The sequence below is a fragment of the Dendrobates tinctorius genome, unplaced genomic scaffold, assembly GCF_039654945.1.
Source record: "Dendrobates tinctorius isolate UK_male_01 unplaced genomic scaffold, ASM3965494v1 ptg000219l, whole genome shotgun sequence".
NCBI classification, from domain to species: Eukaryota; Metazoa; Chordata; class Amphibia; order Anura; family Dendrobatidae; genus Dendrobates; species Dendrobates tinctorius.
The window spans coordinates 4844735-4871429 of record NW_027361886.1 but is presented as its reverse complement, the minus strand read 5'-3'; the positions used below and the strand labels follow the sequence as shown (position 1 = coordinate 4871429).

The 26695-nt window shown below is 43.0% G+C and overlaps 1 protein-coding gene across 1 annotated transcript; it reads left to right on the top strand.

Moving 5' to 3' along the window:
- Positions 1-7711: 7711 nt before the first annotated feature.
- HAPLN4 (hyaluronan and proteoglycan link protein 4) lies at positions 7712-25282 on the top strand. The gene is made up of 5 exons (XM_073555131.1): positions 7712-7797; positions 8141-8258; positions 17981-18343; positions 18457-18759; positions 22853-25282. The coding sequence occupies exons 2-5, from the start codon at positions 8141-8143 to the stop codon at positions 23209-23211; spliced, it is 1143 nt and encodes a 380-aa protein (XP_073411232.1). The 5' UTR covers positions 7712-7797; the 3' UTR covers positions 23212-25282.
- The last annotated feature ends 1413 nt before the right edge of the window (positions 25283-26695 follow it).

Below are 26695 nucleotides of genomic sequence, written 5' to 3'. Positions count from 1 at the left end.
AACTTGCACTATTGCTGACTGACTAAATACTTTTTTTCCCCACTGTATTGGTGAGGGGCAGGCCAAGGGACCAGGATGGATATATAGGGAGCCAGGATGCATATATATGGGGGACCAAGATGGATTTATGAGGGCAGGACAAGGGACCAGGATGCATATATATGGGGGGCAGGATGGATATGGGGGCCAGGTTGCATATATTTGGGGCTAGGATGGTTATATTGGGGGGGCAGTACAAGAGACCAGGAAGCATATATATGGGGGGTCAGGATGGATATATGGGGGAGCAGTACAAGAGACCATGAAGCATATATATGGGGGGAGCAGGATGCATATATATGGGGGGGCCAGGACATGTGACATATGTGGGCCAGTATGTATAACTGGGGAAGTGGGATGGATATCTGGGGGCCAGGCAGGACAATGGACATAGGAGCCCAGGCTGGGGCATATTATAAAATAAAGGGGGCCAGGCTGGGGCATATTATTAAATAAAGGGGGCCAGGATGAGGGACTTAATTACTGTTCAAGGGCCAGAATGAGGAACATGATATATTAGTTTATGATGACAAGTGGGGAACATAATTTCCTTAGGGTCCAATTAGGGACATTATTACTACTGTAATATAATTTACTTTTTAGGAAACTGTTTTCCATGTAGGGAAAAAAAGGGAGGTCCTGTTACTGTGCAGGGCGCTACTATGTCACTTTTCTTCTTCATCTGACGTAGTGTAGAAGTCAGGGAAAAAGTGAGGAACGTGCTCTGGAAGTGTTCAGCTATTGATGACTGTGATATTTTTTGCAGAGACAAGTCCTGGCTGGAAGAAGTCATGGCGGTCTGTGCTGGTTGAAGAAGAAAAGCGAAGATGAAGGACTTTAACTACAGACGTCACTGGTGAGTCAGTGTATTACATGTACATGCACACTATACACTGTGTACAGAACTCCTGTGTATAATGTCACCAGTGATCACTGTATTACCTGTACACTGACACTACATACAGAGCTCCTGTGTATAATGTCACTGGTGATCACTGTATTACCTGTACTCTGACGCTATATACAGAGCTACTGTGTATAGTGTCACTGGTGACCACTATTATCTGTACACTGACGCTATATACAGAGCTACTGTGTATAATGTCACTGGTGATCACTGTATTACCTGTACACTGACACTATATACAGAGATCCTGTGTATAATGTCACTGGTGATCACTGTATCACCTCTGCATTTAAACTATATACAGAGCTCCTGTGTATAATGTGACTAGTGGTAATAACAGTGTTGTTAGTATTGTGGTTTGTATTCATAATCAGTATTGTGGTATTCGGTCAGTATGTGGTGGTAATTTGTGGTCAGGTCATGGTGTGGCAGTATTTTTCCTTGTATGTGGTATTATTTGGTCCCTATATGCTGGAAGCATGTCATATTATTCGGTCACTATTTGGTGGTAATATGTACTCTGGTGATGGTGTGGCAGTATTTTTCCTTGTAAGTAGTATTATTCGATCACTATGTGGTCTAGTCATGGTGTGGTGGTATTTCTCCCCTGTATGTGGTGGTATTGGTCTTGGTATAGGGGATTGTGTTGTGTATGGCAGTCATTTGTTCTCTCTAATATTAATTAGAAGATTCTATATTTCCATTAGAGATTAAATACTTTGTACACAGCTGCAGAGGGGTTTCCTGTGGAAAAAAGTAATCAACTCTCCACAGGATAAGCGATAACGTATTGATTGGTGGGATTCTAACTACTGGACCCATTCGGCAAAATGTGGAACTTTTCATCCCCATTAGACTGGAGTGGCATGTCTGACTTGACCACTGATCCATTCATTCCCTCCGTGGCTGCACTTGTTTTTTTCTAGAAGCCCCAAAGAGAATGAATGGAGCTGCGGTCAGGCATCCCACCTGCCGCTCCATTTTAAAATGGGGATAAGTGTCCTATCAACGATAAAACTTCGCCATTTTTCCAATGGGTGCAGTTTCTAATGGTTAGACCTAAGGGATCACCTATGCTGTGGAGCTCATGGATCGGTGTTAACTTGTTTCAACCAAAAAACCCCATCAATGTAAACTACCATAATTATACATCCAGTTATGGGGGCGCACAGTAGATGTGCAGGAGTGCAGGAGCTGCCTGTGTTTTACAGCCGATGCTTCTCTATAATGGGGATAGCGACTGACAGATATTTGCATATAACTGTAGGGTGGGCGCCTAGAGTCCATTCCCCTGGTGGGCCCCAGAAGACACCTCAGTCTGACCCTGATTACATACTGTAGGTTGGTGATGAACCCCTAGCAGAGTCAGACCTGGCACATATTATCATCCATGTAATTTACTGTCTGTATGCTATGATACCTCTAATTCTATAATATAGATGATGCATATGACTAATTGATTTAGTCTCTTAAAGGGAATCTGTCAGCAGGTTTTTCTATGTAATTTGAGGACAGCATGATGTTAGGGGTTAAAACACTGAATTCAATGATGTGTCACTTATCAGGATGTGTGCTGTTTACTTACAATGAAGGTTTTATCACTTGGGCATTATCACTGCTGTGAGAAGCTGCCATGTGCCAAGGTGTCCAGATCCTCCCCCTTCTCTGATAAGCAGCTCACTGTCAATAGACTATGAAAATACAAAGCCTGGTGTGGATGGGGGCTGCTTTCTCAGCCCTATTCATGCTAAATCTAAGAACTCTGATTGTGTCACATTTGCTACACCCAGTAAATTAAGTGATACATCACTGAAATCAGTGTCTCTTTTATTACATTATGCTGTTCTCAGAGGTAGAGAATACATGGTTATAAATTCCCTTTAATTTAATGCAAAGTCCAAATTTATAATTTGGAAAGCAGTAGGATAGCTGACTGTGATAATAATTCTTAATGCATGCAGCAACTTTGCAGATAGTCTTGATTTAAAGAATATTACAGATTTTCATATATACAAGTTCTTGTGTAGATTTGTGCCTCCAAGATTACAAACTATAAGCTGTTATAACTAGATATGAGCGAACATCGTCGGCTCCCTCCGTATCCGAATAGCTATAGAGCTTGCCGCATAAGCTGCAGACGGATCCCGAATACCTGGAGTGCTCACGATAATCAGCTGTTCGGCGTTGCAGCTGCATGTGTCGGGGCTGTGAGACAGTCACAATACATACATGGAGAGAGAGCCTAACAGTTCTGATGATGATAACAGCAATAACAGATGCAACGACAGAACAGATAGAAAGATAGCTGGAAAGTGTCACTCAAGCTGCACTCCAGCTATTGTAATACAAAGTTGAATATGAACAGTATAAACAATTTCTACAGACTACACTCCTCTAAATTCCTACCTGGCTTGCGCTACCCATGCCGCGCTGTTACAATGCACTAACTAGCTGAACCTGCTGTATATCCTAACACAACTGAACACCGGTGTCACACTCACAGTTCTGCTGCAGTGAGGTGAAAGAGTCATTCAGTTCTTAGCAAGGGCTGACTCCCTACACTTCAACCCACGGGCACAGCACCACAGCAATAGTGGCCACCACACAGCATCAGCACCAAGTGAAAAGCCCTACGAAACTCACCTTCCACCGGGCCTCAAACAAAAAGCCGAGAGATTTTTTGTGTGTTAATTTGGCTGCAATGAATGCCACGTCACATTTATAGAGCCCCCGACATGCCGAAACACCAGAAATTCCCACAAATGATCCCATTTTGGAAACTAGATCCATCAAGGAATTAATCTAGGGTTGTATTTACCATTTTTAACCCACAAGTGATTCACAGAACTTTATTTAGGATTGAGAGTCCTCAGTGGTTGATACCTTTTAATGGCTAACTGAAAAGATGGTAACACATTGCAAGCTTTCCAGACTACCCAGGTCTCTTCATCAGGCTAAACTAATACAACATCTGAAGAAAACTTAATCACAAAACTTTATATAAATTAGATGTCAAAACAAAAAAATGTATTTTTTTTCACTAAAATACTGTTTTAGCACCAAATTTAGAATTTCCAGGAATAGTAATAGGAGAAAATGGACTCCATATTTTGTTATGCAACTTCTCCACTTGCTCATGATAATGTGAGAAATGGCGCTGGCCAATTTTTTTTTTCACATCAAATCTCATAATGTTCAAATTTGCATGAAATTTCAGGAAATGTGACTCAAACTGTATCCTCTGTGGTTTGATACGCTTTTCCCCGATTATATGCCTTGATAAATATTCAATGCCAAAACTAGTGGAAAGTAATATAGAGCTTTGTCCCATATGGTGACAATAACAGTTTTAAAGGGAACCTATAAGGTCCATAACTGTCCCCATTCACTACTAAAGTAGTATGGGTGTAGAGTTCTTAATTCTCAATAAAGTGTTATGAAATGGTGTGAATTACTAGTGCTACTGTGTTTGAAGAATTCACTTTACAGGGGACCTGTCACCAGGTCAAAAGTGGTCAATTTTTGCCATTGTATTATTCCCAATGCTAACCCTGAATATTCATGTTTAGTTTTTTTTATACACCTTATGCTTCCATAGATATGGGCCTTTTTGTTTAGTGCAACCAATATAATAATTTTTATTCTAATTTTGGCATTGCTCACAGGGTAATTGGATCAGTCTAAATAAATGCACTGTTGGTAAAGATAATAAAAATGAATATAATGTGTACACTAAATATAAAGACCTATAGCTTTGTAAAATATTGCACACTTAAAAACAAACGAATTGAATAATTAGGGCAGTAGCAGGAAAAAACATGAGCAAAAATTGGCCACTATTGATCCAGTGTTAAAGGGGTTGGGCAGTCCTAAGCTACAAATCTGCAGTCACACAAAGTTAATGCAGACCTTATAGTTTAGGGCCGGACAACCCCTTTATTCTTGCAGCAACACTTCTGCAGAACAGTCCTGCCATGTATCTTCAAAATCACAGCTCCCTGGCATTGATTGACAATTTGCCCACAATCACTGGCATAGTAGAACTATTATGAAGGTTGTCCATCATGCCCAAGGAGGCGATATTGGAAGATCTGATGCAGGAGCAGTACGGTGGGCAGAGATGTCCCACCAAATCTGTCCTGCCTCATTAGCATAAGTGAAGATACAGATTAAGTTCATCCCGCAAACAGTACAATGCTATTAACCTAATTTGGATACACCTTGACACTGGTGAGATGGCTTTTCTGATTTTTTTTAAAATAAAAAACAGTGTTTACTAAGTGCTCAATGTTCTTTATATGCACTATTGCTATTTACTTGCAGTAGGGTGTTATGATTGGGTCACCGAGGAGGAAAGCAAGACCAAGCTAAGCCACAGAAAACCAGAGAGGTTGGCAACTAAGCGGATTGCAGACCCCTGATCCTATCCACACAACTAGCAGTAGCCGTTGAGCGTACCTACGATGATTCTAGACGCCTCGAAACAGCCGGAGAACTATCTAAGCCTAAAGCAAGAAAGGGGAAATCTAAATGGCCCCAGAGCAGACCCCAAAGGAATAGATAGCCCACAAACATATATTGTCGGTGAGACAAGATGAAAACACAAATGCAGGTAGGAAAATAGGCTGAGCAAACCATGGGGCCCAAACTAGCTAGACAGGACAGGAAAGGAAAGACACTGTCTGCAATCACGCAAAAAACCCTGCAAAAAATGCCCAACACTGATAGAAAAAATACTGAAGTCACTAGACTTCGCCCACTATATCAGCACTCTGGTATATTTTGAAAACAGAGCAAAGAGAGGCCAATCTAATAAGGGACAAAAACAAACTGGCACAAACAGTAACATAAGGATGGAAATTCAGCACAGCCCCAGTTGGGGATGGCTGACCACACAAAACTGAAATAGACAAAACCAAATCAAATGTGAACAATAGCAAAAGAATACTTAGCTTGAGCATGCAGGGACTGAGCTGGAAACTAAGACCTCAGGAGGCAGGAAAAAAATCACCAACAGGGATAGAGGGAGTCGGCTGTCTTAAATCCAGTCAGAAACTCCCAGTGTCCAATCGTCCTCCTCATTATCAGGTGACAGGCCTCTGTTAATTAGATCAGCTCCATTACCTCCTGTAACCGCCAGAGGGAGCCCGGAAAGAGAACTCACAATCACTCTGTCAATACAACCATCTCCACTACCATCACCAGCAACCAGAGGTAGGCCAGAAAGTGAATTCACAACAGTACCCCCCCTTGAGGAGGGGTCACCGAACCCTCATCCACACCACCAGGCCGATCTGGATGGGCCCGGTGAAAAGCACGAAAAAAATCTATCGGCATGAATGTCAGAAGCAGAGACCCAAGAATTATCCTCCTGGCCATAACCCTTCCATTTGACCAAGTACTGGAGTCTCCGTCTAGCCAAACGAGAATCCAATATTTTCTCTACCTCATATTCCACATTGCCTTTAACCAATACAGGGTCAGGAGGTGCCGCCTTAGGAACTACTGGCTCAACAAACCTCTTCAACAGAGATTTATGAAACACGTTATGGATCTTAAACGTAACTGGAAGAGCCAATCGAAAAGAAACAGGATTAAGAATCTCCAAAATCTTATAAGGTCCAATGAATCTTGGCTTGAACTTTGGAGACACAACCTTCATGGGAATATTCTTTGACAACAACCAAACCATATCACCCACTTTAAACCGGGGACCAATGGTCCTATGCCGGTTGGAAAACCGTTGGGCTTTTTCCTGAGAATGGGACTGAGCTGGAAACTAAGACCTCAGGAGGCAGGAAAAAATCACCAGCAGAGATAGAGGGAGTCGGCTGTCTTAAATCCAGTCATAAACTCCGAATGTCCAATCGTCCTCCTCATTATCAGGTGGCAGGCCTCTGTTAATTAGATCAGCTCCATTACCTCCTGTAACCACCAGAGGGAGCCCGGAAAAAGAACTCACGACCCCTCTGTCAACACAACCACTACCTTCACCAGCAACCAGAGGCAGGCCAGAAAGTGAATTCACAACAGTAGGGTATGCGTTTATTTTGCTTCTGTCTTAGGTTTTGTCTGTTTAGTGGCCAGTGCGAACATTCTCCTATTTTGCATGCATACCAACTTACACTACAGTTTTTTGCTTTTTTTCGTTTTGTTTCGGGTTTAGATCTAAATACATACCGTAAGTACAATATAGAAAAATTATTATAAATCACATGGACATAGTAGAAAAAAAATAGTGAGTACATAGTCTAAAATAAAGATAAAGAACGCTGTTTGACCTCTATTTTATTAATAAATATTACTTTATTACTCTTTCATTTTTTGTTAATAAATATTATTTTTTATATTAGCTTTTTCCAGAAGAGGTTCAGCAGAAACACGTATCATTGACTACAGCTTCCTTTATTGTTGTCATTAACTATACCATAGGTGCACAGTAGAAGTTTACAGAAAGTTTTCATGTCTGCAGTACATAGAATAGAAAGCATAATTCTAATAACAGCATTTTTCAGACTTCTAAGAATAATGAGCTATATAATACTCTACATTTCAGGATTCCTTGCTTGTTTTAGGGTGAGCTGTCCTGGGCTGTATTGGGGGCACTTTGGTGCAGTGTGCCCCTGCAGTCTAGCAATGCAGGATGTGAGCGGTACAGTACTGCAGTACTGAGCTATGGGACATGGAGCTCCCTATCTCTCCCCCCTCCATCCCAGCACAGGCTCTGCAGGAAGGAGGGGAAGGGGGTGTCCCTGTTTTGGTGCAGTTCACCTTATGCTGGATGCAGGAACAGGCTGAAATATATCTGGGACTCCTAAATTCCCAAGGTCAATGTTAACAGGAGCCTTAAGGTAATTTTAGATGATTTCTTCCATGATCTTTTCCTGTACGTATTTATAGTTCTCAGCACTTTTCATTAAGATTGCTTTATTCTTTCTTCCCCTCTCTTAACCTCTTATGTGTCATCACTAAGTAACTGCGTCCTGTTAGCTCTTCCTTTTTATAGATTTGTTACATAATAATTCCATTAAATGAAATGTTTGCAAAATATCTTCAACTTGTTTAGCTTAATAGATTTTAGCTGTCCCATTACTGCAATTCTGTATAGGATGTAGACCTGCAGTGCACATGAAGCCTTCCAACTTGCTGACCGTTACCTACTTGGGGTCCTTTCTGTTTCCCTCTTTTCCCTAGATGGCCCGAGGATATATTTCATTCTCTTATGTCTTCTGTGGTCTATACCTGGCTGACCTCCATTCAGCATTTTCTGCAGACAGTAATAGGGGCCAGAGAAAAATAGTCCATGTTCAAGGTTAGTGACTACTTCAAGTTTGTACTTCGGAAGAGTCAGAAGCAGCCGGACTTATATATTATTGATTCCATATATTGTTTGGATACATACACAGGTTTGGTTTATATATTAAATAGCAAAATAGAATGCCATTTCCCAAGCAAATGTTCTCAATTAAATAACCATTTGTATAGCAAGCTGGAAAGATCATCATTGCATGCAAGTACATGCTGTGGGGGGGGTCACTGGTGACGAGTGGCTAATGCCGAATGGAGAGAAACTTCTTCCAGTAATTAAACCTTTTCCATATGCCACTGGTTATTTTACATGCAATGTACATTAGTAGTTATTATGCCTTATCTTTACCATGTTACTTTTAGTTAACCTGACAACATATATATCATTTGACCAATGCTCATAAATATAATGAAAATCTACTATATATGAAAATAATTAAATATGAATGACCATAATGGCGCTCCTGACTAGCCTCCTAACCCAGTTGCAGGTAATTCGACCAATTCACTTGTAGTCAAAATTGGAATTAAATATGAAATTGTGAACCTTCGCTTAGGAGGAGGTATTGGGATTATCTAAGTAGTGCTCCCTCTAACAGGGATTCTAGAGTAAGGCTATGTGCACACGCTGCGGATTTGTGACCTGCGGTTTTACCGGCGGATTGGCCTGCGGTTTATCACCTCTACAATGGAGGAGATGGTAAACCGCAGCAGAATCCGCAGAAAAGAAGTGACATGTCATTTCTTTCTGCGAATTCAAAACCGCAGCTTTTCCGCATTTAAAAATCTGCAGCATGTGCACAGCAGATTGTAAATCCCATAGAATTACATGCTACTGTAACACTGTCTGCAGAACTGCTGCAGGTCCGCAGCGGCCAAAACTGCAGTGTGTGCACATAGCCCAATACGTATAGAAACCACTCCTACCTACAGTGAAAGTGTGCACACCATAGGTTAGTAGCCTTGTAGTGCCTTCATACAAGAACAAAATTAGGCAAGTATATTTATTGAAAATGTTGGGCTTTGTAGCACACACATAAAGCTGGAGTTCCAAAGCAGGTGTATATATTTTCCTATATGTAAATTAAAAAGGTGCTAATTTACTTAAGATATGGCCTCAAAATCAGGCTCCAGGTTTGATAGTATTCCCAACTAAAAACAATCTGTAGCAGATGATATACTACCAGCAGGGGTGTACGGTATATGCACAGCAGTACCTCTTTGGAATACGGCGTGTATCAGATCAACACATGGGAATCCACTGTTTCCTGTAGGTTAAATGGAGTGACAGCATGACAACAGGGGTATATTTGCACCGCAGTGTCGAATTCCTTAGTGACCAAGCCAATTTTTACCTTATTGACCCGGCCAAATTTTTGAGATGAGAACAGTGTTACTTTATGTGATAACTCTGGAATGCTTCGATGGATACCACTGATTCTGAGATTTTTTTCGTGACATATCATACTTCATAATACATGTAACATTTGTTTGATTTGAGTTTTGACAAAAATTGATTTGGTGAAAACTGTAAAAATTTTGCAATTTTCAAACTTTGAATTCTTATGCCCTTAAATCAGAAAGTTATCTAGCTCAAAATACAGGTGCATCTCACAAAATTAGAATATCATCGAAAAGTTAATTTATTTCAGTTCTTCAATACAAAAAGTTAAACTCATGTATTAGATAGAGTCATTACAAACAGAGTGATCTATTTCAAGTGTTTATTTCTGTTAATGTTGATGATTATGGCTTACAGCCAATTAAAACCCAAAAGTCATTATCTCAGTAAATTAGAATACTTTATAACACCAGCTTGAAAAAAATGATTTTAAAATCTGAAATGTTGGCCTACTGAAATGTATAGTCATTAAATGCACTCCGCTCGTTAAGATGATGAATATTCCCTCCACGCATATGGGAGTGGAGAGGTGTGCATATTCATTACCTTAATGAGCGTGGCAACGTGATCGCTCAGCACAGGAAGAACTGCCGGCGCCAGGACCAATGAGATGCTGCAAAGGCTTCAGGACCAACGTTATGCTGCGAGGGCACGCAGGAGGGTGTCTTCTGGAAGCCGGCGGCTGCGGGTGTTACTGTGCGTGGGTGTCACTGTGACCCGCTGCTCCGCTGCTCCCCCTCCCCTTCGGCCGCCTGGGATAATTGACTCGTGTTTAAGCCGAAAGGGGGGCGTTTTCAGCACAAAAAAGTGTTGAAAACTAGGAGGTGTTTTTGTCATGGTATCTGGAATTTTGGTCTGTCAGGCAAAGGGTTAATGTCATGGTATCTGGAATTTTGGTCTGACAAGCGAAGGGTTAATGGTTGGAGCCTCTCTTCGGTCTCAGGGAGGGTATTTATGGCCACAGGCGAGCAACCTTCCCTGTCGTTTATACTTCATACCTGAGTGTGTCCGACCCTGCCTTTGCTAAGTGCCTCTCGCCTGTTTCCGTGATTGTGGTGTGTATGACCTGGTCTGGATTTTGGTTTCTGTCTCTTGGCTTTCTGATTTTGTACCGTGCAGCCCGACCCATGTTCTGACCTTTGGCTCCCCTAGACTACTCTCTGACTTTCTGATTCTGTACCGTGCAGCCCGACCCGTGCATGACCTCCTGCTTCCCTGACCATTCTTGTTCTGCCTGACTCTGTACCGCATCGATTCTCCTGTGTATGACTTCTGGATTGCCCGACCATCGCTACTGTATAAACTCCTGGCTCTCTGAGCCCTCTGCCTGTCACTTCAGCGTCCCTGCAATAAGCTCCGCCCCCTCTGACGTCACAGGTCACGTGGTGCTAGGTCCTACAGCTTCTGAGTGCTTCTGCAAGCGCTCCGCCCCCTCCACATGTCCTGCGACCTTCAAGCCTGTGCTGCTGACAGCCCCGTGGTACGAGTTCCTACACCGACGCCTGGGACCGCTGACCGGTCACGCTACCCTCCTGCAGATAAGGGTAAGCGTGATATTATAAACGACCTTATTACTTTTTCCTCCCCTCCCCACTCATCCTTCTGTTACTACCTGTGTGTGAGTGTGTGGTGGGTCTGCTGCAGTCATGGACCGATGCAGGCATTGTCAGAACAAGTGAAGCAGCTCTCTCAAATGTTCCAGAAGATGAGTGTTGAACAGCGCAGTATGGCTCATACCCAGCAGCAGATGGTTAATACTATGCAAGGGGCTATGTCTTCCGAGAGTAGGGATGTATCCCTTACGTCCCCTGAATCCCCGGTTAAACTGCCTGACTCCTTTTCTGGAGACAAAAAGGAGTTCAGAGCGTTCCGGGAGGGGTGTAAATTATTTTTCTCCTGAGACCTCGCTCATCTGGGGGAGAATTTCAGAGGGTGGGGGTAGTTATCTCCCTGTTGCGAGGTGCCCCACAAGCCTGGGCATTTTCGCTAGCACCCACAGCACCAGAACGTATGACTGTGGATGCGTTTTTTGAGGCCTTGGGCCGTATCTATGATGAGCCTGATAGAGTACGCCTGGCGGAAGACATGGTGATGAGCGCACGTCAGGGTCGGCACTCTGCAGAGTGGTATTGTTCTGAGTTTCGGCGGTGGGCAGCAGAAGTCACCTGGGACGATGCGGCTCTCCGCGGTCTATTCCATAGGGGCTTAGCAGAACGCCTTCAGGACGCCCTAGCTCTGCATCCGCCTCCTGATACCCTGGAAGATGCCATGACACAGGCAGTTCGGATGGATCGACGGTTAAGGGCCAGAGGGGTGATGCAATCTGAGTCCCCTCTGTTTACTGGGAGCAAGGAAGTTGGGGCCAGTGCAATCCCCATGGAGATTGGTGCCACATCCATCAGAGAGAAAGAGAGGAGACGCCGGCGCGATAAACAGCTGTGTTTTTATTGTGGAGAAGCAGGACATTGGAGGAGAGACTGTCCATCCTGTCCCTCGTCTTCCCAGCCGTCGGGAAACTACTAGGTCTGGGTAGTGATCGAGGAGGCTGCCCAGACCCGCAGGTACCTTTTTCCTCATGCCCCAAGCTGTTGCTTGATGTTGAACTGCTGGTAGACAAATGTCGTTTTTTTTCCACAGCTTTGGTGGACTGCGGTTCCTCTCTAAACCTGGTCAGTGCCAGCACCGTCTCCAGGACCAAGATAGGGACAGTCAGGTTAGAGACCCCGTTGAAAATTGTGGCAATTGACTCCTCCCCTCTCACCCGTTCGGGGATTCGTTATGCCACCAATACCTTTGTGTTACAGGTTGGCTCCTCTCATGCAGAGGAGATGAAATGTTTCATTATGGATAATCTACCTGAAGGGCAGGTGTTGGGTATGCCGTGGCTTCAGCGGCACAACCCGGTAATTGACTGGGAAAGGGGGGTAATTGTTAAATGTGGTCTGAAATGTGATGACTGTTCCTATAAAGCTGTGTGTTGTGTTTCCCCTGCAAATACTGTCTTGGAGTCTTCTGTGTGTCTGGAGGGCATTCCGGAGTGCCTGAAAGACTTCGAGGATGTGTTCTCCGAAAGCAAGGCCGAGGCATTACCCCCACATAGGCCTTTTGATTGCAACATTGATTTAGTCCCAGGGGCCAAATTACCCAAAGCCCGTCTGTTTAATTTATCTGGGCCTGAACGCTTGGCAATGAAAGAGTATATAAAGGAAAGTCTCCGTAAAGGGCATATCAGACCGTGGGTCTCTCCAATAGCAGCGGGGTTCTTTTTTGTTAAAAAGAAAGATGGTGGCCTGCGTCCCTGCCTCGACTTTCGGGAACTCAATAAAATCACTGTTAAAAATGCATATCCCTTACTGCTGATTCCCGATCTGTGCAATCAGCTCTCGGGAGCAAAATGGTTCTCCAAACTAGACCTTAGGGGGGCTTATTATCTCATCAGGATTAAAGAGGGGGATGAATGGAAAACGGCATTTCTAACTACTGAAGGGTTGTTTGAGAATCTTGTGATGCCATTCGGTCTCGCCAATGCACCAGCCGTTTTCCAGAATTCTATTAATGTGATTTTTGCGGACCTGATTGGCCGCTTTGTTGTCATTTATTTAGATGATATCTTGGTTTTCTCCACAGACGAGCAGTCTCACCTATCTCATGTTAAGATTGTTCTCCAGAGACTCAGGGAGAACCAATTGTTTGTTAAATTAGAAAAGTGTACCTTTTTTGTGCAGGAGTTAACTTTTCTAGGGCTGATCATTTCCCCACAGGGGTTTCGTATGGATCCCAAGAAGGTGCAGGCCATTGCGGATTGGGTCCAACCCCAGGACCTGAAGGGCCTGCAGCGTTTTCAAGGGTTTGCAAATTATTATAGGAGGTTTATCAAGGGTTTTTCTCAGATAGTGAAACCTATTACCGATCTCACATGTAAGGGGGCCGATACAAAAAATTGGTCCCTTCCGGCCAAACAAGCTTTTGTGAGTCTGAAGAATTGCTTTATGTCCGCGCCAGTTCTGGTGCAGCCTAATCCGTCACAGCCGTTTGTGGTAGAGGTGGATGCGTCCGAAGTGGGGGTGGGGGCTGTTTTGTCTCAAGGATCGGCTACATTAACTAATCTCAGACCCTGTGCTTTTTTTTCCAAGAAGTTCTCTCCGGCAGAGAGAAATTATGATGTAGGGAACAGAGAGCTCTTGGCTATAAAACTAGCGTTTGAAGAATGGAGGCATTTTTTGGAGGGGGCAGAACATCCAATTACGGTTATCACTGACCATAAAAATTTGGAGTACATTAACTCAGCAAAAAGGTTGACTCCCAGACAGGCTCGGTGGTCACTTTTTTTTTCCCGGTTCCAGTTCTCCATAACTTTCCGGCCTGGTTCTAAGAACGTGAAGGCGGATGCATTGTCACGAAGTTTCGAACCTCTTTCTGCCCCCAATCCTCCCTCGTCCATTCTTCGACCCGGGGTGGTGATAGCCGAGCTTTCGTCAAAGTTGGAACGGGAGATTGTGGGGGCTCAATCTTTAGCGCCAAGGGCCAAGCCGCCTAATAAATTGTTTGTACCACAGGTCTTACGGTCCAAGCTCTTACGAGAGTTTCACGATTCTAAGTTGGGGGCCCACCCAGGTATTACGGCCACTTGTGAGGCGGTAAAGAGAATGTTTTGGTGGCCATCAATGTGTTCAGAAATTAAGGGGTATGTCATGGCCTGTGGGGTGTGCGCCCGTTCTAAGAGCTCTCATTGCCGGCCGGCCGGGGAATTGGTACCGCTGCCAATTCCAGAAAGACCATGGACCCATTTGTCCATGGATTTCATTACCAACCTCCCCCCCTCCAAGGGTAATACAGTAATTTGGGTAGTAGTAGATAGGTTTTCAAAAATGGCACATTTCGTACCCATGTCGAAACTACCGTCTGCCGAGGTCCTGTCTAAACACTTCCTTTCCCAAATCATTCGTCTCCATGGGGTACCTATCAATATCGTTTCGGAAAGGGGGGCACAATTTATAGCGAAATTTTGGCGAGCGTTCTGTAGGAAGTTGGGGATATGTTTGTCTTTTTCCTCAGCCTACCACCCGGAGAGTAATGGCCAAACAGAGCGCACCAACCAGTCTTTGGAACAAATCCTTCGATGTTTGACTTCAACACTGCAAGACGACTGGTGTGATGCATTACCATTGGCGGAGTTCGCCTTTAATAACCGAATTAACCAGTCCACCGGTATGTCACCTTTTTTTGTTAATCTTGGATTGAACCCTCATTTTGGTGAGTTTTCGCGGTTGGACTCAAATTGTCCAGGGGTAGAGGATTCGGTTAGGCAGATCAGTGGGTTATGGTCAAGGGTTCGCGCAAGTATTGAAAAGGCTCAGGGAAGGTACAAACGTTTTGCTGATAGAAAGAGGGGTCCGGGTCAGGACTTGCATTGTGGGGACAAGGTGTGGCTCTCAACACGGAATATAATGTTAAAATTGCCATCAGCAAAGTTGGGTCCCAAATTTATTGGTCCCTACGTCATAACGGAGGTGATTAATCCGGTAACTTATCGGCTACGTCTCCCATCCTCCCTGAAGGTGCACAACGTTTTTCATAGGTGCTTGCTTAAGCCTGTAGGTTCAGTAAGAGAGGAACGTACTCCTCTACCACCGCCGATATTGGTGGACGGCCACATGGAGTTCGAGGTGCAAAAAATTGTGCAATCTCGATGGGTTCGTGGCTCTTTGCAGTACCTCGTCCATTGGAAAGGGTATGGCCCGGAGGATCGTTCCTGGGTACCGGCCAGATCAGTACACGCAGATCGCCTGGTCAGGGCATATCATGCTCGATACCCAGGAAGATCTGGGGGTCCGGAGGCCCCCCGTTGAGGGAGGGGTACTGTCATGGTATCTGGAATTTTGGTCTGTCAAGCAAAGGGTTAATGTCATGGTATCTGGAATTTTGGTCTGACAAGCGAAGGGTTAATGGTTGGAGCCTCTCTTCGGTCTCAGGGAGGGTATTTATGGCCACAGGCGAGCAACCTTCCCTGTCGTTTATACTTCATACCTGAGTGTGTCCGACCCTGCCTTTGCTAAGTGCCTCTCGCCTGTTTCCGTGATTGTGGTGTGTATGACCTGGTCTGGATTTTGGTTTCTGTCTCTTGGCTTTCTGATTTTGTACCGTGCAGCCCGACCCATGTTCTGACCTTTGGCTCCCCTAGACTACTCTCTGACTTTCTGATTCTGTACCGTGCAGCCCGACCCGTGCATGACCTCCTGCTTCCCTGACCATTCTTGTTCTGCCTGACTCTGTACCGCATCGATTCTCCTGTGTATGACTTCTGGATTGCCCGACCATCGCTACTGTATAAACTCCTGGCTCTCTGAGCCCTCTGCCTGTCACTTCAGCGTCCCTGCGATAAGCTCCGCCCCCTCTGATGTCACAGGTCACGTGGTGCTAGGTCCTACAGCTTCTGAGTGCTTCTGCAAGCGCTCCGCCCCCTCCACAGGTCCTGTGACCTTCCAGCCTGTGCTGCTGACAGCCCCGTGGTACGAGTTCCTACACAGACGCCGGGACCGCTGACCGGTCACGCTACCCTCCTGCAGATAAGGGTAAGCGTGATAGTTTTGATATAAAAAACACTATACATGATGAGTATGCGGATATATATTGATACGTCCATTATATTGTCCGTTTCTCTTCCAACTGACTGCACTGCATTTAATAGTGATACACTGAAAGCAAAGGAGTTTAAACTACAGCTGTAGGTGTGCAGTGGGAACACAGTGTCCTGATCCATCAGGTTTTACCTTGTGTAGGCTTGCAGTGTAGGGCGAGTATAGTTCAGAGATCAGTTCAATCAATTCAGCAAACGACGCGTTTTCTAAAACACCATTTTTCTTCCTCAGGATTGATAGTAGACTCCTACGTGTTGATCTGATGCACCCAGTATTTCATAAAGGTTTTGTTGAGCAAACATATCCCTGCTTGCAGTATATTGTCTGCTACTAATTGTTTTATTGGGGAATACTACTAAACCTCGATCCTGAATTTATGGCCATATCTTATGCAAATTTTCATAACGTGAATTTACATATAGAAAATATATCTACCTGCTTTGGAACTCCAGCCTTATGTGTGTTCTCTAAAGCCCAACATTTTCAATAAATATACGTGCCTAATTTTATTCTTGTATGAAGGCACTATAAGGCTACTAACCTATTCTGTGCACACTTTCACTGTAGGTTCGTATTACTCTGGACTGCCTGTTAAAGGGAGCACTTAGATAATCCCAATACCTCCTCCTAAGCGCAGGCTCACAATTTCATGTATATGAAAATACTCCTCCCCCCCGTTAAAAGGATATTAAAGTTGGATAATTAATTACCTTTTGTTTAAATCCTATTTTTTTTGTATCTTTAAGAATTTTTGATTTTTTTTTTCAATTTTCCACAGCACTCAAAATCAGACATTTTGAAAATTTCACACTGGCCACTGGACATTATGCTAAACTCATACTTATTTTGTAGATGACTTTTCTGCTGTCTCATTATCATAACAGACAGGATTGCATTGAAAGGTGAAGGTCTAATCTTAACCTTACTCTTCTTCACAATAAAGGTATACCAGAGTATGCTCTAATAACTTTTCTACTCAAACAAATAGGGTCTGATTCAAACTATTGCTCCTAATGTCCATATAAGGAATAGGATATAGTAGTCTAGTGAACTGTGTAAAATTTGCAACATTTTTATTTAGATATAGTATATTTAGATATAGTGTAAAAATTAATAGATAAACCTAACAACTTATTAAACATACATTTTACACATAACAAGATGAACAATATGTCATGTTCTTACAAGACATTCCTTTAAAACAGCCAAGAACCCCAAACCTAAGCAATTATTTTTAGATCAAATTTTCGTTAGGAACATGCTAAAGCCAATATTTGGCAAGACTTTTCTCTACATTCTAAGTTTAGATTTAGTAACACATCAGCTGAATCCTTGGAATTCAGCCAAAATATTATTCTTCAATTATCTGTGACATTGGTACTCAGCTGTAAATTATTTTTCCATTGATAATCCATTAGTTATATTAACATTTGAAGATATAATGAAACACCAAAGCCAACAAATGCAATCCACTGCTGCCGCTTGGCGTATAGTTAGCCCCAAATCTTTTGGGCCTTCCAAAAAAGCCTCTCGATTACAATCAGTTTAGGCATAGGCTGGTACTCATATTTCACACTTTGCAAATCAGCAAGTACACTGGAAATGATATGAAATGTTTGCCTTTTCATTTTATAAACATATTTTAATCTTTTTTTCTCTCTCTCTCTCCAAAACTACTAATTTTAGAGGGTGAGACTGGTGAAGTAATTGTGCAGACAGCTCCAGGTATAGTGACCACACACAGGGGTGGCTCCATTATTCTTCCATGTCGTTACCACTATGAACATACGGGAGAAGATCCCGCACCAGTGCGTATCAAGTGGTCCAAGATCAGTGATCCATCGTCCTTTATTGATGTTTTTGTGGCTCTGGGAAAAGAAAGTAGAGGATTTGGATCCTATAAGAACCGAGTGTCTCTTCAAGAACATGATCCAGGCGATGCTTCACTAATTGTTCACAATATTACTCTAGATGACTATGGAAAGTATGAGTGTGAAGTGACCAATGAGTTAGAAGATGACACAGGGACAGTAAAACTGGATTTAGAAGGTAAAGTAATTCTCAATGAACATACCTACTTTCTAAGATTACATGTAAAATGTGTTCAATATTCCAAATTTATTCTTCCTTTGGATGCCTAGCTCTTTTGCCCTTCATTTCAGGTGTGATCTTCCCTTACTACCCACGACTGGGGCGATACAAAATGAACTTCCATGACGCAGAACAAGCTTGTAAACAGCAGGATGGAATTCTCGCTTCCTATGACCAGCTTCACGAGGCCTGGCTCAATGGACTTGACTGGTGCAATGCAGGATGGCTACACGATGGCTCAGTACAGTATCCAATCTCCAAACCCCGTGAAGAATGTGGAAAAAGAGACACCCCAACTGGAGTTAGAAACTATGGCTACAGACACAAAGACGATGAGCGCTATGATGCCTTCTGCTTTACATCCAATCTTAATGGTACAATTTTCATTTAGATCTATATTATCTTCTGTAAACTATAGAAATATTAAGAATACCAGGAATTTTGCTAATCTTTGAAATCAATCCATCTAAAGGCCAAAATACTTTTGCATAGATAACAGAATTTCAATATAACCTCTAGTAATAGGGCACACATACCACAAAGACAGACAATGCCCTGATTCTAGGGATCTTATTTTGGTCTAAGGGAAACATTATCAGACTTGATCTGCCTGAGATGATAATATTGCAAAGGATGTTACCATCTCAGGAATACTGTATATGGCATATCCAAAAAATGTATTATAGGTGTCTGACAAGTGCTGGTTTCAGTCCCAGGACACCATCCGTCATATCCCTTGCTCACACTCTAGAAGATTTGAGACCATACATGTTACTCTTTGCATTGTAGTTTGTGAGTTTCTGAAAATGTCAAGTGCATCACTACTCTGATAAAACTACAGTGAAGATAGCCACATACATGAACGGCCATCTTTTCACCTACTATTTTTTGGCATCGCACACAGGAAACCCACGTTTTCTCTTGCTATATGCCCGCGTTGCAGAAATGCTGCGGAAATGTCAGTGCTCTGTCACCACATGAAGCGAATTGAGGTGTAGTTGAGTGGGGCTGGGAGAGATTCCTACCTTCCGTTTCCTCGATACAGAGCAGACAGAACCATTGTTGCTGTTTTGCTGTTCATGCGTCCGGAGAGATGATACACCAAAATATTGTGAAGTCCAGACTTGTTTATTGGAAATCTGGACATACAGCGTATGATTGGTAATGCAGTACTTCTCCAGAAATGCAGGTATAACAACCCAGGTGGTACAGCAAGATGTGTGCAGCAAGGTATGCAGCAAGATGATTCAGCAAGTTTAGCAAATTGTGAGTGGTCAAAAAACTGATGCCTTCCACAGCCTGGTAAGCGTGTCTCTCCCGGGTGAAAAAGAAACTAGTAATAGCCACCGGCAGGAAGAGAAGGAGTCATCTGACCTGGAAAGTGGGAGGCATGTACTAGAATTAATTAGCTGCCGTCTGCTATACAGAAAAGGACAGCAGGTGGCAGCAGACCAAATGCAAAACTGAATACAAAGAAAGGTAACATAGCACAATTATATAAGCATACAATCATAACCTTAGATGGAACAGCACAGTCAGCAGCATTTCTGCAACTCCCTGTTGTGGGTAAAACGCATGTGGAATTCACATGCGTTTTCCCGCAAAACACAAGCGTTTTGCAAGCGTTTTTAGCTTGAAGAATGCTAGCGCTTTTCCAAGCAATTTGTAGCATCGCTTGGAAAAGTAATTGACAGGTTGGTCACACTTGTCAAGCATAGTGCTTGACAAGTGTGACCAACTTTTTACTATTGTTGCTGCCTATGCAGAATCAATAGTAAAGACAGAATGTTAAAAATAATAAAAAATAGAGATATACTTACCCTCTGACGGCCCCCCGGAACCTCAGCGATGCTCCCGGTACGTTTCGTTCCCAGGGATGCATTGCGCGAAGGGCCTTTGTGACGTCACGGTCATGTGACCGCAACGTCACAAAGGTCCTTCGCGCAATGCATCTGTGGCGCCCCTGAGGGTTCAGTTGCCACAGAGGTACTGCACCTCCTCCTGAGGTTTGGTGCCTCACTATCCAGGTAAGGTGGAGAGACCTGACCACGCTCCAACACCTGCATCCCACACAACATAGTAGTGTAGCAAAGGACCCTTTGGTGGCTCCCTGCTTGGAACACGAAGCATGCTGGGAGGCGGGAGGAGTTTAGTTTGCACTAAAAGAGCGGGAAGAGGATAGGATTTAGTCAGTTAGTCACAGGAGTCTGACGAGGTCAGTCTGTGAAAGGAGATCCCCTGAGTGGCATGGATGAAGGAAGTGCTGCAGCCGACCTCAGTGATCTGGGTCCGCTGGCACAGGAAAGGAACATTGTTAGAAAGCCTGACTCTCCATAAGAAGGAAAGAATTAGTACGGAACGTGAGGAGAAGAAGAGAACCAAGGACCAGAGTTAGAGGAGAACCCTTCCCAAGTTCTAAGCGCAAGGCCGGGGTCTGGTCCCCGAGGTTGTTTGGATACTAATGGTCCTGCGACAGACAGCGGAGGAATAGAAGTTGTCACCACTTTATTCAAACAGAAGACTTGGGGGCACAACAGCAACGATAGTGAGCCGGGACTTGGTAGCGAGGAGTCCCCGAAGCAGGCTACAGCTGTCTGCCGTACAACTAGAGTTCATAGGAACATCTGACAGGAGGAACTCCAGTGTAACTCAGTACTTTGAGTACTTCAGTAAAGGCGCTAAGAGGGAGATGTTCAGAAAAGGCGCATATGTTGGCGGAGTGTTGGAAAGGAGTACTTTATCTTGCCTGGAAGTTGGCTGAGCTCCTGACCCGGAGGACAAGGCACGGATGTGGGCACCGGTACCACAACGGACTGTGAGTAAATCTTTGGAACTACATGCCCTGGTGTTCTCCACTTATTCCTGTGTCAACCTGCCCGACACTGCTACATCCCTCCTGTGCCCGATACTACACCATCTAAGTGTCACTTCACCTACTCTGCCCTGGGACTACAGCACTGCCTGTGGAGGGCTATAACATCATTGCTGCACCACACCATCTGTCCCAGAGGATCTGTCTGCAGCGTCGGCTTAACACCTTCATTGCCGAATACCACAGGTGGCGTCACGATTCATTCATTCTAATCATTATACGCACACTGAACATTCCCCCCTTTTTACAATGGGCGCCCAGGGCCACGAGCCGGGTCCCAGCTGCCGTGACATCTCCCATTGAAGCTCATCGGGCCCGGTACCGAGTACCCCACAGCCCTGGGAGGGCAACCCACATCCCTGGGAATGGAACGTACCCGGAGCATCGCTGAGGACTCCGGGGGCCGTCAGAGGTTAAGTATATCACTATTTTTTTATTTTAATTCTATATTCTACAGAAATATGGTACTCAGGGCATGTAGGAGAGTCTCCTCTCCTCCAGACCCTGGGTACCATCCGCACATGAAGCGCTCACTTTATGCATGGTGGGCATAGCCACATGCGTAAAGTGTTTCAATGCAATCCTATGGCGGCGGAATCACCGCAATTCCGCAGAAATAATGAATATGCTGCAACTCCGCAGCAGTAAAATCCGCAGCATGGGCACTGCAACTGTGGAATCCCATAGGATTTCATGGGGATGCGTTTTTTAAGCATTTTTTAAGCGTTTCCGCGGCCGAAAACGCTAAACAAACGCAACGTGGGCGCATAGCTGTCCCACACTATGTGCCATATGATTTGAGACAGAATTTAAATGTAGTATCTATCAATGACCTTGATTCCGTTTCTTGTGAGCCCAATTTAGGTACCTCACTATATCTGTGTCTTATTTCTCCATATATAATGTCTTTCTTCTATAAAGGACCTACATAAGGGCCTACAATGTAACAACCTATTGCAAAATGATCTGTAGTCCAGTTTTTACAGTTATATCTATATCATACTTAGTATACATAATGAATGTAAATCAAAGGATATTAGAGTATTTGTGCAATGTACTGCACATGATGGTCAATATCCTTTTATTTATACTATATTATTGCTGTACAAAGTATTTCCATGCCACTGCCTGCGTCTGTCTTATGATCGTGCATAGGTAATTTGCAGAATGATGTATCTGAGAAGCTTTGTAAAATGTCAAGTCATGAAACTTTAGAGAACCAATAATTCAGATAATGCTGAATGGTCATGGTGCCATAGCACTGTGCATTCTGCAGCATTTGCAGTTCTGATTATTATCTGTACTAGATACTGTGTATATTTATTCATACTTAGTGTACAAATTATTAAAATCTTCCAAACCACTGAATTTCAGGCTACTGTGCTTATAAGATAATAATGAAATGTGTATGTATTCTATTGTAATTGTATTTACGTATAAAAGAGTTGGTTCAATGAGCGGGACACTGTAAAGCAATGACCATTTATCTCAAAAAATCTGCAGAATGTTCTGAAATCCAGTATGTCATGATACGACATAATGATGAAAACATCATATTACTTCATTGATAAAAGTATATATTATTTTTATTGTAGGAAAAGTTTATTTCCTGAAGACATTTCACAAGATGAGTTTTCTAGAGGCAGCTAAAGCCTGTGAGAAGAATGGCGATATATTGGCAAAAGTTGGTCAACTTTATGCTGCCTGGAAACTGCAGCTTTTGGACAGATGTGAAGCCGGGTGGCTCGGTGATGGCAGTGTTCGATACCCCATTGTAAATCCTCGGCAAAGGTGTGGAGGAACGGAGCCTGGGGTGAGGAACCTAGGGTTTCCTAGTAAAAAGTATAAATTATTCGGGGTCTACTGTTTTAAGGGAAAAGTCGGAGCAGAAGAAAACGAAGAAAAAGAAAAGATTAAGGATGGAATCATGCAATGGCAATCTAACCATGTGTAGAGTATGTGATGATGGAGTTTCTTGGACACTGATGATCAGAAATGACCACCCACATACATACTTATACATCAACGCGCACTGCAAGCTTGTGTCTCATCACTGTGGAGCACCCTTAAAGTGCTTGCAAATGTGTCAGTATATATACCACATCTAATCTCGTAAGAACCATATCAGACTGAAAAGGAAGCAATGCAAGAAGGACTGAAGAGAAAAACATAAATATATTCCAATGTCAAAGCTTTTGGAATTCAAGTGAAGAACTCAAGGAAATTGATTGTTTGGATCATATACATATGCTAAATCCCATTTACTTGAGGAATGGCAATGTCCATCGTGCAACCATGCTGCATTGTAACTGAATAAACTCTTCATTTTAGTGAAAATGAGCATGAAATGTATCTAATCAATGGTGAGAACTGCAGGTAAAACATTGGAATAATGAAGATTATGAAATATGACATAATAGAGGTCACATGTCTGGAATACACCCTGAATCTAAATATGCTGATTTTATCATGCTGAGATCGCTGAAGCAAAGTTGTGTATTAGTTAGAAAGTAATGTTGCTTCATGGGGTAATATGGTATAAATGTGTGATAAAAGTAATGACTGGAAGTTCTTCTCGTTCATCAAGTTACTCTGCACTTTTGCAGATCGTTTTAGTACTGTTGGACCATACCAATATATTGATATTGGACCATACCAATAGACAGTATATGGTTATTGGTGGCAGGACAGGTTCAAGGTGACCTTGTATTTTTACTAAGAATACTATAGTGTTTTTATCTCAACAAACCCTACATTTATTTCACATGATCTCAGCGAGTCCGGGAAAGGGATGTAGAGGAAATGATCAGATTCACTGCCGGCGTTTCCTTTTTGCTGTATGGTAGCACTATTTTGAGATGGTAGCAAACTTTATACTGCCGCCACCTACCGTCCAAGATTATGTTTCAATGGCGGTGCTGAGAAAGTATGCTACTATACATGGAGAGATGTGTTGCTACTGTGTTGCTTCATGTGTGGAGAATTGTACTATACATGGGATACGTGGCTTGCTAATAATACACCACAGGGCTGATGTGCAACTTAATGTATGATGAGACTAAAGAGAGGAATAAGCTCCCGTTTAGGTTATATGGAATGTGTTACTGCAGAGCTCGGAGAGCATATTTAAGGCAATAGAATGAAACAATAAAGGGTTAAGTAAGTATATAACTGCTGCTATGCATGTACTATGTCTTTAATGATTTGAAAGATTGCATATTTCAGTTTAAGGAACTTTTGATGTTCTAAAATATAGTTATCATTTCATTTTTATTGCATTCTGGTTATCACAGATGGCTCCTAAAAGTGTTTTCTGTTGTTTTAGTCAAATCAGGTTATATATTAGGTTATTCACTGTAGTAATGAAAATTGATGTTACTGTCTAATGTATGTTCAAGTGTTTCCAGTATATGTGAACCTTTGCAGCAGTGTGATTCTCAAAACTTGTAATAATTGAAAGGGAATATGTAACCAGATTTCTGTTACCCAATGTAAGAGCAACATTATATAGAGACAGAGAACTTAATTCCAAGGATGTATCACTTATTTGGCTGCTTGCTGCATTTTTGTTAAATAAATTCAGTTTTATCTGCTGCAGATCTACCAGTCCTCTGAATGCTGAGTTCTGTATAACCCCACCCACACCACTGATTGGCTGCTTACAGAAAGCTGTCAATCAGTGGTGGGGGCGGGGTTATCCAGAACTCATGAATATAGATGACTACATGACAACAGGTTTACTAGTCCTCTAGTGAGAAACTTTTATCAAAACTACTGCAAACAACCCAGCAAGTGACACATTACTGGAATCAGGATCTTTGTTTCTAAATTATGTCATTCCCAGATTTGGTAGTAAAAAAACCTGGTGACAGATTCCCCTTAAAGTTTCGGTCTTGTTGATATTTGCAATATTATGTCACCTGCTTGTCATTTGTCCCATAGCAATAACCTAAAAACTACCACAATTTTGGTGACAGAGTGATGGTATTATTTCTTTCAAGAAAAAATAAATAAATGAAATGGTACCTTTTCATTTATGCCTCTCTCCACAGCCCCCACTATATCAGCGTAAAGTAGCGAAGAGCGGTAGTTGATCGAACTTATAAGTTACTGACTGAACTGTCCAGTTACGCTCTTTCACTTTACAGGAAAACAGTGTCCCAGTCCCATTGTACTGTCAGGTGTGGGGTGCATCACACTCACTAGGTCGTAGCCCTCTGCTGTCTCAAAGCATCCATCTTTCGAAGTTTCCACACACAACTCAGGGCACACCAAGTTCATTTCAACAAGCAAACATTTACTGGTCAGTTCAACTTCAACAGGATGTAACATGTGGGATAGGGCACAACAATTCATATTTCTTACTTCCTTAGCACGACACATCTTCAGCCCTACCATTCGTTTCTTCTGGACTATCTCTAAGCCCACTGACTCCATCAGCCTCTGGGATTTGCTGTCCTGTTCGCCTACCACTGCCATGAATGACTGGTACATGCTGGCCTTAGCAGCCCATTGCACCTGAACTTGGCCTTGTCACTCTACTTCCCTATGTCCCAACTACCAGGAAGTGAGTCCCTTTTCTAACCTCACAAACCCCCTCCTACTGTGGCTAGCCCCAAACATTAACCATCTTATTCAATATCCGTATACAGTGGGTACGGAAAGTATTCAGACCCCTTTACATTTTTCACACTTTGTTTCATTGAAGCCATTTGGTAAATTCAAAAAAGTTCATTTTTTTCTCATTAATTTACACTCTGCACCCCATCTTGACTGAAAAAAATACATAAATGTAGAAATCTTTGCAAATTTATTAAAAAAGAAAAGCTGAAATATCACATGGTCATAAGTATTCAGACCCTTTGCTCAGACAATCATGTTTAAGTCACATGCTGTCCATTTCCTTGTGATCCTTCTTGAGATGGTTCTATTTCTTCATTGGAGTCCATCTGTGCTTAATTATACTGATAGGACTTGATTTATAAAGGCACACACCTGTCTATATAAGACCTCACAGCTCACATGCATGTCAGACCATATGAGAATCATGAGGCCAAAGGAACTGGCCAAGGAGCTCAGAGACAGAAATGTGGTAAGGCACACATCTGGCCAAGGTTACAAAAGAATTTCTGCTTTACTCAAGGTTTCTAAAAGCACAGTGGCCTCCATAATCCTTAAATGGAAGAAATTTGGAACCACCAGTCTTCCTAGACTTGGCTGTCCAGCCAAACTGAGCAATCGTAGGAGAAGAGCCTTGGTGAGAGAGGTAAAGAAGAACCCCAAGATCACTGTGGCTGAGCTCCACAGATGCAGTAGGGAGATGGGAGAAAGTTCCACAAAGTCATCTATCACTGCAGCCCTCCATCAGTCGGGCCTTTATGGTAGAGTGGCCCGACGGAAGCCTCTCCTCAGTGCCAGACATATGAAAGCCCGCATAG

Excerpts from the sequence above, each read along its gene's own strand:
- HAPLN4 (XM_073555131.1), top strand. The coding sequence starts at position 8,141 with ATGGCCCGAGGATATATTTCATTCTCTTATGTCTTCTGTGGTCTATAC. Across the intron at positions 8,259-17,980 it reads AAAAATAGTCCATGTTCAAG|AGGGTGAGACTGGTGAAGTA; the intron begins GTTAGTGACTAC and ends TACTAATTTTAG. Across the intron at positions 18,760-22,852 it reads CTTTACATCCAATCTTAATG|GAAAAGTTTATTTCCTGAAG; the intron begins GTACAATTTTCA and ends TTTTTATTGTAG.